At 44.6% G+C, this 17,175-nt stretch overlaps 1 protein-coding gene across 1 annotated transcript in view; it reads left to right on the forward strand.

Annotated features, from left to right (window-relative positions):
• The window catches only part of LOC137526072 (integrin alpha-M-like), a 131,263-nt gene that overhangs the window by 15,878 nt on the left and 98,210 nt on the right, over positions 1 to 17,175 (forward strand). Inside the window, exons 5-6 of the mRNA XM_068247286.1 lie at positions 471 to 585; positions 16,193 to 16,320. Coding sequence (XP_068103387.1) covers positions 471 to 585; positions 16,193 to 16,320 — 243 coding nt within the window. The remainder of the gene's footprint in view (positions 1 to 470; positions 586 to 16,192; positions 16,321 to 17,175) is intronic.

The raw sequence follows: 17,175 nt of genomic DNA on the forward strand, positions 1-17,175 counted from the left end.
CAGATTACAGGGCCAGATAACAGCAGAATAGAGTGGCCAGCGAGGGACCCCACAGACCTCATGGGGCCAGAGGAAGCCCCAGGTAAGACAGCCTATTCTTTCATCTCAGGTACACGTTAAAGTGACTTTGACTGTGTCTATGTATAATACAGACTGTCCAGTAACATCCCAGTATCTCCCCTTTTCCTGCATGTGTAATTTAGCTGCAGACTGCATTGCACGCCATAGCAGTATTACATGCACTAATCGGACAATTGACACACCCATTACTTACTTTGCAGACAGGAAGGCTGATCTGAGCAACAGGCTGTCTCTTACAAAAATGAAAATAATAATTTATTAGATTTTATGTCAACAAGCTTGGAATGCCTTTTTAATTCATGCATGAATCAGTTGGCAATATAGCTGGATTGCACAAGTGTGACTGGATCTTAATTTGTTACAAGCTGTTCCCTCTCCATTCCCGCTAGGTGTGCGATCCGACCCTACAGAGAACCTGCGGCCACAACATCTATGTGAATGGCCGGTGTTACAAGATAGGCAAGAACCTGACGATAGAAGAAACTTTACCAACATCTCTACCAGGTAAATGTCCATGAACCCTTTAACAGTATATTTAGAGGCTTGCAAGTGCTCCAGGCCAATTTATGTTAGAACATTTTTTTTATTTCTTATTTGTTACATTTCCCTGCTTCTAATTAGTACTGCTTTAATGTGTGCTTATTGCTACTTATCACTAGAGGGCAGTGTGAGTCAATAACGCTTCTGCTTTCAGTTTCCATCCATTATCCATCATTATCCATCTCTCTCTCTCTCTCTCTCTCTCTATCTATCTATCTATCTATCTATATCTATCTATATATATATATATATATATATATATATATATATATATATATATATATATATATATATATATATATATATATATATATATATATATATATATATATATATATATATATATATATATATTACAAGTTAAAGCGGAATATAACCCTGCATTTCAAATTTGCTTTAAAACATTATTTACAGTATATTATATGCAACCAGCATTTTTTTTTACTAGACCAGCATTGGAAGGGTTACACAGAGCTTTAAAGTTCCTGGACAGAACTGCAGACGCATCACAAGCTGACATAGATACATTTTGTTTACATAAATGTATCGAAGTGTGGCATGTGACTCACTCTCTCTGACTGAGAAGGAGCTGGAGGACAGCCAAAGAGTGTGTAACTAGTTATCACTTGTTACATTCTATGTAGTTAAATGTATCTATCTGAACTTCTGCATATCTCTCCACAGAACTTTAAACCTCTGTGTTTAACCCTTCCAATGCTGGTCTAGTAAAAAAAAAATGCTGGTTGCATATAACCAGTTCGGCCTATCTGGACCAGCTTCCTCGTCCAGATAGGCACTGCTACTTTCCCTGCGTGGTGCGCGCGATCGGGCGCACCCGCCGCCCACCGCTAGCCCCCCGATCAGTGAATGGAAATAGAATTCCCATTTACCGATCTAACTTCCCTGCAGAAATACCGACGTTTTCTCTCCAGAGAGCGCAGTATTTCTGCCCCCAGGAAACTTTTCCCCAGCATTTTAGTTCCTGGATGCGAGATCGTTCGCATCCAGGACTTTTTTCACTGTGGCCATCTTGTGGCCAAATAGTAAACTGCACCTACATACATTTTTTAGTAAAAAAAAATATAATTTTACATTTAAAATTGGCAGTTTCCCTCCCACACCAAAAATTACCCACATACACTTTTATTAAAAAAAAAAAAAAAAATACAATTAAAAAAAAACAAAAACATAAATAGTTACCCAAGGGTCTGAACTTTTTAATTATGCATGTCAAGAGAATATGTTATTACGGTATATTATTTAAAATTATAAGCGTATAAATAGGGATGGACGCAAATTGAAAAAAATGCACCTTTATTTCTAAATGAAATATCGGCACCATAAATTGTGATAGGGACGTCGTTTAAACGGTGTAAGACCTGGGACATATGGGCAAATAAAATACATGCGTTTTAATTACGGTAGCGTATATTAATTTCAAACTATAATGGCCAAAAACTGAGAAATAATGATTTTTTTTCCCGTTTTTTTCTTATTCTTCCTGTTAAAATGCATTTACAGTAAAGTGGCTCTTAGCAAAATGTACCCCCCAAAGAAAGCCTAATTGGTGGCGGAAAAAACAAGATATAGATCAATTCATTGTGATAAGTAGCAATAAAGTTATAGGCGAATGAATGGGAGGTGATCGTTGCTCGGTTGCATGAGATTTTTGGCACTGCGGCGCTGAACCGGTTAATATGCTGTAAATAATGTTTTAGAGCAAAGTTGAAATGCAGGGTTATATTCCGCTTTAAGGACAGTAGGTAAGTTCTAGTGGCAGTGAACAGGGTGAGAAGTGATCATTTACAGTTCTGTGCTGAATGCTTTCAAGAGAACCCGAGGTGGCTTGTAAGAATCCTATTAGCACACAGAGACTGGTTCTGCATATAATCACCAGCCTCTGTTGCTATACTTCCCTCCCCCGCCCCTCCCCCCCCCCCCTGCGCTTTGCTGTCCTCCATAAATCAAACGCCGTGCTAGCGACACACAGCGTGTCGATAGCAGGCTGTTTACCTCTGCACTGTCACTCTCGCCGCTTCCCCGCCTCGTCTATATTTCCACTCCCCGCCTGCATCCCTTCCCTCCAATCAGCGGGGAGGGAAGGGATGCAGGCAGGGAATGGTGACATAGAGGAGGCGGGGCAGCGGCGGGAGTGACAGGGTAGATGTCGCTAGCACGGCATTTGATTTATGGGGGACAGCAGAGCGAAGGGGGGCCCTGGGGGTGGGGAACAGTATAGCAACAGAGGCTGGTGATTATATGCAGAGCCAGCCTCTGTGTGCTAATAGGATTCTTACAAGCCACCTCAGGTTCTCTTTCAAGACCTAGGAGATCTAACATGGTTCTTAATTAGGCATTGCTACCACCTGTGAGAAAAAAGCTGTTCCTGTGTCTAAATGTTTTCGTTGCGATTGACCAGAATCTGATTCCTGAAGGCAAGAGCTGGAAGATGGGAGTGAGCAGGGTTAGAGGGGTCAGAGGTCCCTATATTTTCTGCTAGTAGGAGAGAGATCTAAGCATTCCAAGGATGTACATCACAAAGAGCTATTCCAAAAGCAGTGCACTGATCTCAAATGCGATAACTATTAACCACTTCACCACTGAGGGGTTTTACCCCCTGAGCACCAGAGCAATTTTAACCTTTCAGCGCTTCTTCCATTCATTCGTCTATAACTTTATCATTACTTATCACAATTAAATGAACTATATCTTGTTTTTTTCGCCACCAATTAGGCTTTCTTTAGGTGGGACATTATGCCAAGAATTATTTTATTCTAAATGTGTTTTAATGGGAAAATAGGAAAAATGTGGGAAAAAATTAATTATTTTTCAGTTTTCGGCCATTATAGTTTTTAAATAATGCATGCTACTGTAATTAAAACCCATGAAATGTATTTGCCCATTTGTCCTGGTTATAAGACAGTTTAAATTATGTCCCTATCACAATGTATGGCGCCAATATTTTATTTGGAAATAAAGGTGCATTTTTTTTCAGTTTTGCGTCCATCCCTAATTACAAGCCCATAGTTTATAAAGTAACAGTGTTGTACCCTCCTGACATAAATATTTAAAAAGTTCAGTCCCTAAGGTAACTATTTATGTATTTTTTTAATTGTCAATTTTTTTATTTATTTTTTAATTACAAAAAAAAAAAAAAAAATGGGGAGTGTGGGAGGTAATGAGTTAATTTTTTGTGTTTAAAGGATACCACAACTGACATGTGGCAGAATGAGATAGACATGGGTATGTACAGTGCCTAGCACACAAATAACTTATCAGTGAGGGTCACACTGTAGTCACTTCCTGTCTGAGTCAGGACTGAGTCAGCCACTTACATACCTGATATTTACCTATTTCAGGCAGAGAAATAAAAAAAGGAACACAGCATAGTTATTTGTGTGCTAGGCACTGTACATACCCAAGTCTATCTCATTATGCCACATGTCAGTTGTGGTATCCTTTAAGTAATATATTTGTATGTGAAAAAGCTTCAGGGTGTAGTTTACTATTTGGCCACAAGATGGCCACAGTAACTTTTTGCTTAATGAGACCTCCAAGCGTCCGGAAAGTACTAGGAGGCTGGGTAAATGTTTTTTTTTTTTCACAATGATCGCGCTGCTCATCGGAGAGCAGCGGATCATTGCGGGGCTTAGATCAACGAACGGGAATGGATTTCCCCGTTCATTGATCTCCGGGCGGGCGGCGTGCATGCGAGCGGAAAGTACGGATTTCTCCGTCCCTGGGGGTTAAAGGATGGAAAAAGGGACGGAGAAATCCGTACGGGTGGGGGTAAAGTGGTTAAAGCTGCTAATGGGATAATTGGGGCCCTTGAAAAAGCACAATAGCTGTATGGGAGGTCAAATACTGAAGCTAAGTGCCTCTAAATCCATGTACACATGTTCAACTTGTGTTGCCTTAAAATACTGTAGTATCAACTATTGTGACAATTTCAAATGCATACATATAAATGTACATTTGTCCCAGAGTAGAATGCACTATACCTTTTTTTTTTTTTTTTTTTTTTTTTTTTTTATTTTATTTTATATGTTGCGGTCACTTACAGTAGTTAGTAAGAATCTTGCAGATCTGACAGGTTTTGGACCCATCCATGTCCTTATGGGGGATTCTCAGTTATATCTTTATTTACAAAAGCACTTACGAAACGGCAGTTGCTCAGTCTAAGGGCCCATTCACACTTGAGCGTTTTGCCGGCGATTTCGGCAAAGCGCTCAAACGCTAGCACTTTTCAAAGTGCGAGGGTAATAAATATCTACGGGCCCATTCTCATTTGGGCGATTTGCGCTAATCGCCCAAAAACACTAAACGCAAACGCGTAGCCAGCGCCATTTTCAGGCGATTTCCCGGCGATCGCGCTTCAGTGCTATAGAAGCGCAAAACACGATCGCTAAAAAATCGCCAGGTGTGAATGGTGATTTTTTTTTGGGGGGGGGGGAGGGGGGCGGTAATCGGCAAAAAATGCCAGAGCAAAATACTAGCAAAATCGCTAGCGTTTTGTGATCAGCAAGTGTGAATGGGGCCTAACTGCCAAAATAGTGTGCAAATGAGTAGGGAGGCTGGCTGACATCTTTGTATAGAACCTTTCCAGGGAGTGAATTTGTAAACCATGAATGTACAACTGAGAATCCCTCATGGGGAGATGGACTAGTTCAAAATCTGTCATTTCTGTTGGCTTTTCACTACCTACTGTAAGTGGGAGGGTCATAGGAAAAAAAGTAATTTATATTGCATTTTACTCTGGGAGAAATGTATTTTTATATGTATGTATTTTAAATGTTACCACTTCAGTGTTCTCCCCAGAATTTTTTTCCAGCCGGGTGGCATGAAATAGTAGCCGGGTGGCATGAAAAAGTAGCCGGGTGGGTCAAGTTGAAAATGCAGGGCAACTCTGCTTACAGCATAGGAGGAGGTGAGGAAGTGAGCCGATGACAGCCGGGTGGTCATCAAATCTAGCCGGGTGGAGCACCCGGCTAAAAGAGCCTGGGGAGAACACTGCACTTTTTTGCAAAAGTGTTTCAAGCAACAGCTTACTTACAAGAGCTGTACACAGGGTCGGACTGGGACCCTGGGGGCCCACCAGAGAAATTTCAACCTGGGGCCACACATCCCATGATCGTGTTGAAAAGGGGGCATGACCATGTACCAGAAGGTGGGCGTGGCCGTGAGGTATCATGGACAGGGCCAAATGTACATAGTGGCATTGTAATTGAGACACCGCTGCCCAGAAAATCTTTGCATAGTATTTATATAAAGTAATATAAAGTAATGTCCTAGTTATCATACATATGAAATTGATTACATTGTGAGCTCCTCTAAACACAGTCAGTGACATGACTATGTACTCTGTAAAGTGCTGCAGAAGATTTGAGTGCTATATAAATGCATAATAATAATATGGTAGGACATTAGACTATGGTAGGATTAGAGTGTGAGCTCCTCTGAGGACAGTGACATGACTATGTACTCTGTAATGTGCTGCAGGAGATATCCGTGCTGTATAAATACATAATAATATGGTAGGACATTAGACTATGACTATGGTAGAATTAGATTGAGCTCCTCTGAGGACAGCCAGTGACATGACTATGTGCTCTGTAAAGTGCTGCAGAAGATGTCAGTTCTATATAAATACATAATAATAATATGGTAGGACATTAGACTAGGACTATGGTAGGATTAGATTGTGAGCAGGGCCGGGCCGAGGCATAGGCTGGAGAGGCTCCAGCCTCAGGGCGCAGTGGAGGAGGGGCGCACAATTCATTCACCTGTCATTCCTAATTGTGTATGAAGCAGAAAGAAATAAGAAAAGAGGATACATGGCAGTGACTGCAAGCCAGATAACTAGATATTAAGGTGTTGGGGAGGTTGTGGGCCCTATGGCCCTCTTAGTCTAATAGCAATCAGTGTGTGACGGCTGGGGTGGCAGGGATGGAGGGGCGCACTTTGGTGTCTCAGCCTTGGGTGCTGGAGGACCTTGTCCCTGCTCTGATTGTGAGCTCCTCTGAGGACAGTTAGTGACATAACTATGTACTCTGTAATGGGCTGCAGGAGATGTATGTGCTATATAAATATATTATAATAATATGGTAGGACATTAGACTATGACTATGGTAGGATTAGAGTGAGTTCCTCTGAGGACAGTCCGTGACATGACTTTGTACTCTGTAAAGTGCTGCAGAAGATATAAATGCATAATACAAATATAGCACACTAGGCAAGATATGGTGGTAATCATTTGATTGTGAGCAATGGCAATTAATGTCAAGTGTCTCCAAGTAGTAAGAAATGCAGCAATCCTGAAGAGTCTAGTGGACCTCCTCCCTCCAATATACATTTCCCTGGCATCAAGTGGACCCTTATCTCCCTTGTACAATTCCCTGGAGTCTAGGGGTCCACCCTCCCTTATGCAGTTCCCTGAATTCTAGTGGCCCAACTTCCCCATACAGTTCCCTGAAGTCTAGTGGACCTTCCTTTCCTATACAGTTATATAGTGTCTAGTGGACCTCCTCCTTGCCCTATAAAAGTTTCCTGGCATCTTGTGCACCCTGCCCTATACAGTTCCCTATAATCTAGTGGTCCTTCTGCCCCTATACAGTTCCCTGGTGTCTAGTGGTCCTTAATTCCACAGCCTGTCATCAGGGGGAGAAGAGGAGTTATACTTACCTGGGGCTTATTCCAGTCCCTGTGGTCCATCAACTCCTCAGTGTCCATCTGGTCCATTCTGTTCTGCCGCTGTCAGCCCTAGTAAAGTCCACAACTCAGCTCAGTCGGGACTATTGCGCATGCATTGCCCCAAAGTCTCCTCAATCGTGCTCCCATAGTCAAGAGTATTGTGCGCCTGCGCAGCCAAAAGCCTTAAATCGGAACTGTAATGAAAAACAAAGTGTTTTACTTACCTGTTGCTTCTGCCAGCCCCTTGCAGCCTTCCTGTCCCGCGTTGGTCCTCCACATTCCTCCGTTCTCCCGCTGCTAGCTACTTTTGGTACTGTGGACTTGTAAGTCTATGGCAAGCCACCCGTTTCTTTCCTGCCTGCAAAAGTGTCCTGCACTATTGCAGAGAAAGATACGTGTGGCCCGGGGCGTGCAGGAGCAGTTGTCAAGTCGACTGAGCTGAAAGTAACTTGGGGCGGGAGAAAGGAGGATCAAAGAGGACCGGCATCAGACAGGAAGGCTACAAGGGGATTGCAGAAGCACCAGACAAGTCAAACTTTTTTTTTTTTTTCAGTTCTGCTTTAACTGCAGACACAGAACGTTCCTGGCAATGAAGCATGATTGAGGAGGCATGTGGCCAGTGCTGTGCGTGTGCAGTAGTCCACTACTACTGGGCTGATAATGGCAGAATGGAGGGTAGAGTAAAAACGCTGAGGGAGCTGACAGACTAAAGGGGGCTTAAAGAGAACCCGAGGTGGGATTTAATTATGTTAGTGGGGCACACAGGCTGGTTGTGCACCAGCCTCTGTTGCCCCATGGTGTGCCTCCAGGACCCCCTGCGCGCCGCTACACCCCCCGCAGTGCTGGCGACACACGGCATGTCGCCAGCACAATGTTTACCTATGCCTGTCTGTTAGCGCTGCTCCCCCGACTCCTCCGTATCGGCGCTACCCGCGTCCCTTCCCTCCCGCTGATTGGAGGGAAGTGACGTGGGCGGGTAGCGCCGATACGGAGGAGGCGGGGGAGCGGCGCTAACAGACAGGCATAGGTAAACATTGTGCTGGCGACACGCCGTGTGTCGCCAGCACTGCGGGGGGTGTAGCGGCGCGCAGGGGGTCCTGGAGGCACACCATGGGGCAACAGAGGCTGGTGTTAGTGTGCACAACCCGCCTCTGTGCCCCACTAACAAAATTAAATCCCACCTCGGGTTCTCTTTAAGAAGTATAAATCCTGTTACAACCTCTCCCCCCCCTCCCTTCTCATCCCATGGGTCTGGCATGTCAGCAGCACTGTGGCGTAGTGGTTAGTACTCTCGCCTTGCAGCACTGCGTCCCCAGTTTGAATCCCCGCCAGGGCACTATCTGCATGGAGCTTTTTATGTTCTCGTGTCTGCGTGGGTTTCACCCGAGCATTACAGTTTCCTCCCACATCCCAAAAACATACAGATAAGTTAATTGGCTTAAATCCGTTCTCATTTTTGTAAAATGAAATAAATACGACATGACATGGACTCCTCGTACGTAATATTTGTGAGTCTCTCAGTTAATGCTCTGAGCTGTGATGCCTGAACATAATGGAGTAGATGGGGATACTGAAGTCCATATCCTGACTCACATGGCCCTGATGCAGGTGTAATGTAAAGCATTTTCGAACTGGATGGCATTGGTGTTTGTAGCCTGCACTATAACAATGCAGAAGTTGGCATCTCTTATCCGGTCCCTGGCCACCTCCACAGACAGAGCCCCTAATTCCCGTCCTGTTCCACAACAATTTGACAGGGTAATGGTTACCTGGCATCAGTAAGTAGGGAACAAAGCTGTTGCTGTATCATGCCCTGATACGGTGCACATCAGTGACACTCACAATACTTTATTCATTGTCTGCAGGAATCCTCGTCACAAAACCTTGGACCAACTGACAGGACTTCCACAGTTCCCAGCCCTACCTGACCCCATTATCTGGCTTGTTGTTCCCTTAAAGTACCATCTACACGATATGATTATTTGTGCGATTCGATTACGATTCTATTTACAATCCAATTAAATCCAACATGTCTGATCAGGATTCAATTTGATTCAATTCGATTTGCCATTGCAAAACAATGGCAAATCGAATTGAATCGAATCCCGATCGGACATGTTGGATTTAAATCGGATCGTAAATAGAATCGTAATTGATCGAATCGGACAAAGAATCGTATCGTGTAGATGGGGCTTATAAGTGTGCAAAATTAACCATCTGAAGGCCACTTTCCCTATATCAGCTGTACTCTGTAATCCTCCCAACACCTCAGTGCTCAAACTACCTTGTGGCAAGCTACAGTATGAGCTTTGCCTGGGTTACAGAGGAGGCAGAAGTCTGTTCTGCAGCGTTTAGGAACACAGATATGAAGGGCTACATGTGACTAAGCAGAGGCAGATATCCTGCGGCTGGGTGCTGGATGGGCTGCCTGTGTGGATGCAAATCAGGGTGATATGGTAGCAAAGGTCACAGAGTAGATAAGCATGCAGCTGCCAGAGCCGAGGTGACTGAAGACAGTACAGAACATATAGCCTGCTGAGCATCTTGTGGGGAGGGCAATCGGGGATATAGCAGCCAGTCAATTCACAACAGCCCAGTCTCTCACCTGCCTCTCTTCCCCATGCTGCAGCCACACTCAGGGAACACTTCTTGCTATATGTGTTTGCTGAGGCCTTCTGACCATCAGCCCCAGCAGCTCCACAAGGCTCACGTAGCACACGACAGAGCAGGGGGCGGAGTTAGGGCTGGTTCACACTTGCTTTAAAAACGTATCCGTAGCTACGTTTTTTTGTCCCGGACAAAAAACTGAGCCACAGATACCAATGTTAAAGATAGGAACAGTACACACTCAAGTTAAAAACGTATCTGCGTGCGATTCGCGGAATACGTTTTTAAACCCAGAACGCAGAGTCCTGGACTTGCAGCATTTTTCACGGACCAGTATACACGTACGGGTAGTGAAAATCAATGGAGAAACGGGCCTCCCTCTTCACTGACATTTTGGGACACTGGAAACGGATCAGTTTCCAGTGTCCCTTGGTGAAGGATGGGGCTGCCATGCTGGAGGGGGTAGCAGCCAGGACAGGGGGCTGTGGGGAAAGCGGTGGCCACGGGGGTCACCCCCCCCTTGCTCACCTGGGTGCCCCCCGTCCCCCCTCCAGCTCGCCCATAATGTAATAAATTGTACCTAAGGAGGTTCGGCAAGCCGGGCACTTCCGCCCACACCGCTCGAGTCACTTCCTGCGATGCCGCCCACTGAAATACAGAGGGCAGCATTGCAGGAAGTGACTCGAGCGGTGTGGGTGGAAGTGCCCGGCTCGCCGAACTTCCTTAGGTACAATTTATTACATTATGGGCGAGCTGGAGGGGGGAGGCGACCCCCATGGCCGCCGCTTTGCCCGCAGCCCCCTATTGTGGCTACTACCCCCTCTAGCAAAAAAAACGCGTGCTGCAAAAAAGGCAGCACGGATCCGTTTGCGTTCCGGTTTTTGAAAATCGGAGCCCGGACCGCGGATGCGTCCCGCACCCGGAGCTAGTGTGGCCCTAGCCTTAGAGCAGCTACAGCCAAGTTCACTACTGCAGGGGGAAACTAGAAACCTCAATAACTTATAACAGGGAGAGTGACAGTCAGGATGTAAGGCAGGATCTCAGCCCCTGTTTAAATGGCTTCAGTAATGATGGCAATTTAGTTCTGATGGTCTGGGGAAGAAGCTGCTGCAGCTCATCATTCTCCCACCCCTGCTTTCAGTGGCACTGGCCCCTACCTCTTCCTTAGTCCCGCACTTCACTTCTTTTACTGGCTGATGTGTATTGCTTCTTCACGCTGGGCTGGAGCCTTCGAACCTTGCCGCCCCAGCCCAGCATCATGGGGGGGGCGGAGCTACATGACACACACAGCCCAGCCTGAGCGTGCAGCAGCCTCTCAGCGTGAATGATTCATACGCTGAGAGGAGAAACTTTGTGCTGCAGGCTGGGATTTGTTCACCCCAGGAGTGGAGGCGGGGCCCACTGGATATGTGGAGGCGGGGACTACCGAGCAAATCCTTGGTACTTCGGTGGGTCAGTCCGAGGACAGCCATACAGGTCCTTCTCAAAAAAAATTAGCATATTGTGATAAAGTTCATTGTTTTCTGTAATGTACTGATAAACATTAGACTTTCATATATTTTAGATTTATTACACACAACTGAAGTAGTTCAAGCCTTTTATTGTTTTAATATTGATGATTTTGGCATTCAGCTCATGAAAACCCAAATTTCCTATCTCAAAAAATTAGCATATTTCATCCGACCAATAAAAGAAAAGTGTTTAAAACAAAAAAAAGTCAACCTTCAAATAATTATGTTCAGTTATGCACTCAATACTTGGTCGGGAATCCTTTTGCAGAAATGACTGCTTCAATGCGGCGTGGCATGGAGGCAATCAGCTTGTGGCACTGCTCGGGTGTTATAGAGGCCCAGGATACTTCGATAGCGTCCTTAAAAGGGATACTGTAGGGGGGTTGGGGGAAAATGAGTTGAACCTACCCGGGGCTTCTAATGGTCCCCCACAGACATCCTGTGCCCGCGCAGCCACTCCCCAATGCTCCGGCCCCGCCTCTGGTTCACTTCTGGAATTTCAGACTTTAAAGTCTGAAAACCACTGCGCCTGCGTTGCCGTGTCCTCGCTCCTGCTGATGTCACCAGGAGCGTACTGCCCAGACACAGACCATACTGGGCCTGCACAGTAAGCTCTTGGTGACATCAGCGGGGTCGAGGACACGGCAACGCAGGCGCAGTGGTTTTCAGACTTTAAAGTCTGAAATTCCAGAAGTGAACCGGAGGCGGGGCAGAGCATCGGTGAGTGGCTGCGCGGACACAGGATGTCTGCGAGGGACCCTACAGTATCCCTTTAAGCTCATCCAGAGTGTTGGGTCTTGCGTCTCTCAACTTTCTCTTCACAATATCCCACAGATTCTCTATGGGGTTCAGGTCAGGAGAGTTGGCAGGCCAATTGAGCACAGTAATACCATGGTCAGTAAACCATTACCAGTGGTTTTGGCACTGTGAGCAGGTGCCCGGTCGTGCTGAAAAATGAAATCTTAATCTCCATAAAGCTTTTCAGCAGATGGAAGCATGAAGGGCTCCAAAATCTCCTGATGGCTAGCTGCATTGACCCTGCCCTTCATAAAACACAGTGGACCAACACCAGCAGCTGACATGGCACCCCAGACCATCACTGACTGTGGGTACTTGACACTGGACTTCAGGCATTTTGGCATTTCCCTGTCCCCAGTCTTCCTCCAGACTCTGGCACCTTGATTTCCGAATGACATGTAAAAGTTGCTTTTATCCCAAAAAGTACTTTGGACCACTGAGCAACAGTCCAGTGCTGCTTCTCTGTAGCCCAGGTCAGGCGCTTCTGCCGCTGTTTCTGGTTCAAAAGTGGCTTGACCTGGGGAATGCGGCACCTGTAACCCATTTCCTGCACACGCCTGTACACGGTGGCTCTGGATGTTTCTACTCCAGACTCAGTCCACTGCTTCTGCAGGTCCCCCAAGGTCTGGAATTGGTCCTTCTCCACAATCTTCCTCAGGGTCCGGTCACCTCTTCTCGTTGTGCAGCGTTTTCTGCCACACTTTTTCCTTCCCACAGACTTCCCACTGAGGTGCCTTGATACAGCACTCTGGGAACAGCCTATTCGTTCAGAAATTTCTTTGTGTCTTACCCTCTTGCTTGAGGGTGTCAATGATGGCCTTCTGGACAGCAGTCAGGTCGGCAGTCTTACCCATGATTGCGGTTTTGAGTAATGAACCAGGCTGGCTGTTTTTGAAAGCCTCAGGAATCTTTTGCAGGTGTTTAGAGTTAATTAGTTCATTCAGATGATTAGGTTAATGGCTCGTTTAGAGAACCTTTTTCATGATATGCTAATTTTTTGAGATAGGTAGTTTGGGTTTTCATGAGCTGTATGCCAAAATCATCAATATTAAAACAATAAAAGGCTTGAACTACTTCAGTTGTGTGTAATGAATCTAAAATATATGAAAGTCTAATGTTTATCAGTACATTACAGAAAATAATGAACTTTATCACAATATGCATTTTTTTTTAAAAGGACCTGTACATGCTGCTTATCTCCCAGCCAATTAGGCTGCTTTATGGAAAGGATAAGGGGAGGACCAGCAAGCAGCACCATGAAGCCAGAAATTCTGAGGGTAATTCCATAGGAGCAGATTTTTGGTGAGGGATTCAGCAATCTGTCTTGACAGATTGTTAGGGGAGGCCAGTGACGGGCTTCCCCTTTAATGCTCTAGCAAGACAGATTGCTGAACACCACGTCGGGGGACACTTTAACCAGTTGAAGCCATATGACTTATTAAAACGTCCTGTTTGAGCCTGTTAACGGCAACAGGACGTTTTAATAGGTCGCTCGCTCCCACCTCTGCTGTGCACGCGTGCGCCCCGACCCCGCCCCCCCCCTTCCCTCCCCACCGTTATCTGTCAGGACTCCATGTTCCATAGTTGGGGAAGAGGACCGGGCGCGCCTCTACCCAATCACTGCCTGGAATGAATAGACGTGACCCCAATCAGGGGCCGTGTCCATTCATAACACAGGAAGCAGTCAGAGGCAGTAAAATGAAGAGAAAAAAAAAGTAAACACTTCCTATAAAACAGGAGGGTTCGCAGCGCCATCTAGTGGCCAAAAATTAAAATTACACATTACAGACATACATACATGTACACTTATAATTAAATATTAATAAAATTAATAACTTATACTTCCAAAGACCCCCCCCCCCCAAAAAAAAAAAACACTTGTAAAACAAAAAAATTGTTGCCTTAGGAACTCTGCTTTCTTAATCTATTTTTTATGAGGGTATATTGATATTACTTTACTACATAGGGGCTTGTAATTATAGACCGGACTAAAAAAAAAGAATAACACCTATATTTCCAATTAATATATTGTCGCCATACATTGGGATAGGGACATAATTTAGATGGCTGAATGATTGGAACAAATGGGCAAATAAAACGTGTGGATTTTATCCACAGGAGAACGTTTTATTTTGTTGTAATAAGTAGTAATAAAGTTATTAGCGAATAAATGGGACGAGCACTGACAGGTGAAAATTGCTCTGGTCCGTTAGGGTAAAAACTCCTTGGGGGTGAACTATTTACATTTGTCTGAGAAGTCTGTAGTGTTTTTAAATTAGGTAGAGGTAGAGCCCCTCCTGCAGAGGATCCCCTCATCATGGTGGGAGGGTCAAGTACTAGATAATTTGCATGCAAGCTATTATGGAAATGAACATCCTCCAATGGTAATTTGGTGCATCTTATTTGAATGCAGGGTGTACATCTTGTCTATTAGTAGGCTCTGCACATTCATGCAGCTAGTCATTTGGATGCAGTTTGTCTTAAAGTACTCCTGATCCCCCCTTTAAAACAGCACACATTTAAGTTTTTGTAATTTGATGCGCTATGACATACATCACAGTGCCTTCCTCCCCCTTTAGCGCCCCCATTCTGCTCAGCCGAAATATTCAACTGGAGCAAAACATCAAGGATGGGCTGGGAGGAAATGTCAGTACTCAGTAACGCCCCCTCCACTCGCCGCTATTAGTTCCTATCTACACAGCGCACTAGGGAGCTGCACTGTGTGCGGTCTTGTCGCAATTTAGCTCAGAATGATAGTTTACAAATCGCCAGTATAAAGCCACATCCCAGTCTATGGAAAATTTGGAGGTAGAAGGTAACCTAGAAGCATATTTTAGGAGATGTGAGAGGAAGCCACAGAACCTGGAGGAAACCCACACAAATAGGGGAGGGAACTTCCAAACCTCATGTGGATAGTTTCCTGACTGGCAGAAAAGCTGAGTTAAAACATTGTGTTTTACTAGTAGTTTTAAAACGTCCAGTTTGTCCCTCCTTAACATACCAATGGATGGTTTAAAGCATCAATTGCCGCTAACCCACCGTGTGGACTCGTTGGCACTCGGAGATCCATGATTGGTGAAAGGGAACATGTGTTCCTTGAACCAATCAAAGTGCCTGTAAGGAAAGATCATGGCATCAATGAAAAGCCAATGATCTTTCCTGTAACAACGCTGTCCTGTGTGTTTCGACCTTTATTCAAAGCCCACAAAAATTATGTGTGTGGGGATATCTGACAAGATTAACTGTACAGTTGTGGGTTGTTGGTTCCTGTTTTCTGCTGGCTGGACTCTGGAGATACAGAGAAAAGCCGCTGCATCACGTAAAAAGCAGCTGGAGTCTGTAAATAAACTTAGTTTCAGTTATTCTACATCACCGACTACTGAACACACCAAATTGGCGATGAGGTTGGCTCTAGTATTGCAACCACCTTCATATTTTCTTCCACACCTGGGTAAGCCTGCAATGCACTTCATTTCTTGGATCCAGATGTTTTAGAACTATGTATGTGCATTAAACGATAATGTATAACTTCATGCTAGAAAGCGAGCTTTGCTAACTCACTGCCTGGGAGCAGGAGGACGATGTATATTCTACACAACTTATAATTATTCTCTACCGAATTAGGGTTCCATCTGTCCCTCTAGCTTCAGCAGCAGCACCTCTCTCTACACTAATGCAGAATGAAAATGGGGGCTGGGATCTTGCCTTTTATGAAGGGGGTGGGGAGGTAGTATTCTCTTTGGATGTAAAATTGTAAGACATATTAGTCGTCTCTTAGATCTAAGGATCCACTGGCAACAAGCTGTCCCAGAATATTTTCACGGCAGACTCTCAAGTCCCATTTTCAGAAGTAAAATAAGTAACTTGCATGCCTTTTGAAGAGAAACATTTCTTAGTGGTGAAGTGTGTCTCCATAAGTATATTGATAATAATGATGATATTAATCAGATGTCATGCTCTTTCAGAGTGCATCCTGAGTCTCGATATTGTCTTCCTCCTTGATGGCTCTAGTAGTGTTAAGAAGAAAAACTTTAACATTATGATGGACTTTGTGTACGACGTTATTTCTTTCTTCATGAAGACAGACACTCAGGTAATATTTAAATCGCTTACTGGAAAACCCCTTCTAAATCAACAGTCTAGAGAATATGGAATGTCCACAAAAGATCTCCGTTTCAGAAATCTGCGTGACAAGAATTGATTCATTATAATTGTGGAGGTCAAGCAGGACCCAGACTTGTGAGGACATGTCACCAGACCGTACTACAGCCCTATTTATGAACATTAAAATCTTGCCTATTCCTGTATTTACTTCATTATTTAACTCTTGATCAAAGGAGAATAATGGGTTTTGTCGTAGAGAATAAATGCTAACCTTAAACCTAGGAAAACTGATGCCATAAGTCAGGCACGTCCAGCCCGGGGGCCAAATGCCTTTTCTGATGGACCCCAAAACTCTCTACAGTTGTTAATTCTGTGTGGCCCAAAGGCTGTCGCTGTGGTGCCACATGCAGGGGCCACCTTATGTTGCTGCTCTGCCACCCCCTTTGCTTTCATGTAGGTTATCAGCCACCACTGTAGCAGTAGCAGCCACTGATTAACAGCTGCTACTGTGTTAACTGCACACGGTACATAGGTTATTTACCGTGGAAATATTTTATTAAACAAAATGTCACAGGCATGGTGTACCGAACGGCAAGCATCAAATATTGTTTCATCTTGCTAGTTAGGCCCCTAGCACTCTCAAGAATGGCAAATATGGTCCTTGGCCTAAAGTTTGGACACCCCTGCCATAAGTAGTTCACATTCACAAAGAATAATGCTTTATGCAACCTCTATATCAAAGGAAACTATTGCTTCCTGTTGCTATATGTGTAAGTAATGCCTTATTTATATCATACTAGTCCTACTGAAGTTTAATGCCTTGCGTAACTGAAGGAAATGCATT

The sequence above is a fragment of the Hyperolius riggenbachi genome, chromosome 7, assembly GCF_040937935.1.
Source record: "Hyperolius riggenbachi isolate aHypRig1 chromosome 7, aHypRig1.pri, whole genome shotgun sequence".
NCBI classification, from domain to species: Eukaryota; Metazoa; Chordata; class Amphibia; order Anura; family Hyperoliidae; genus Hyperolius; species Hyperolius riggenbachi.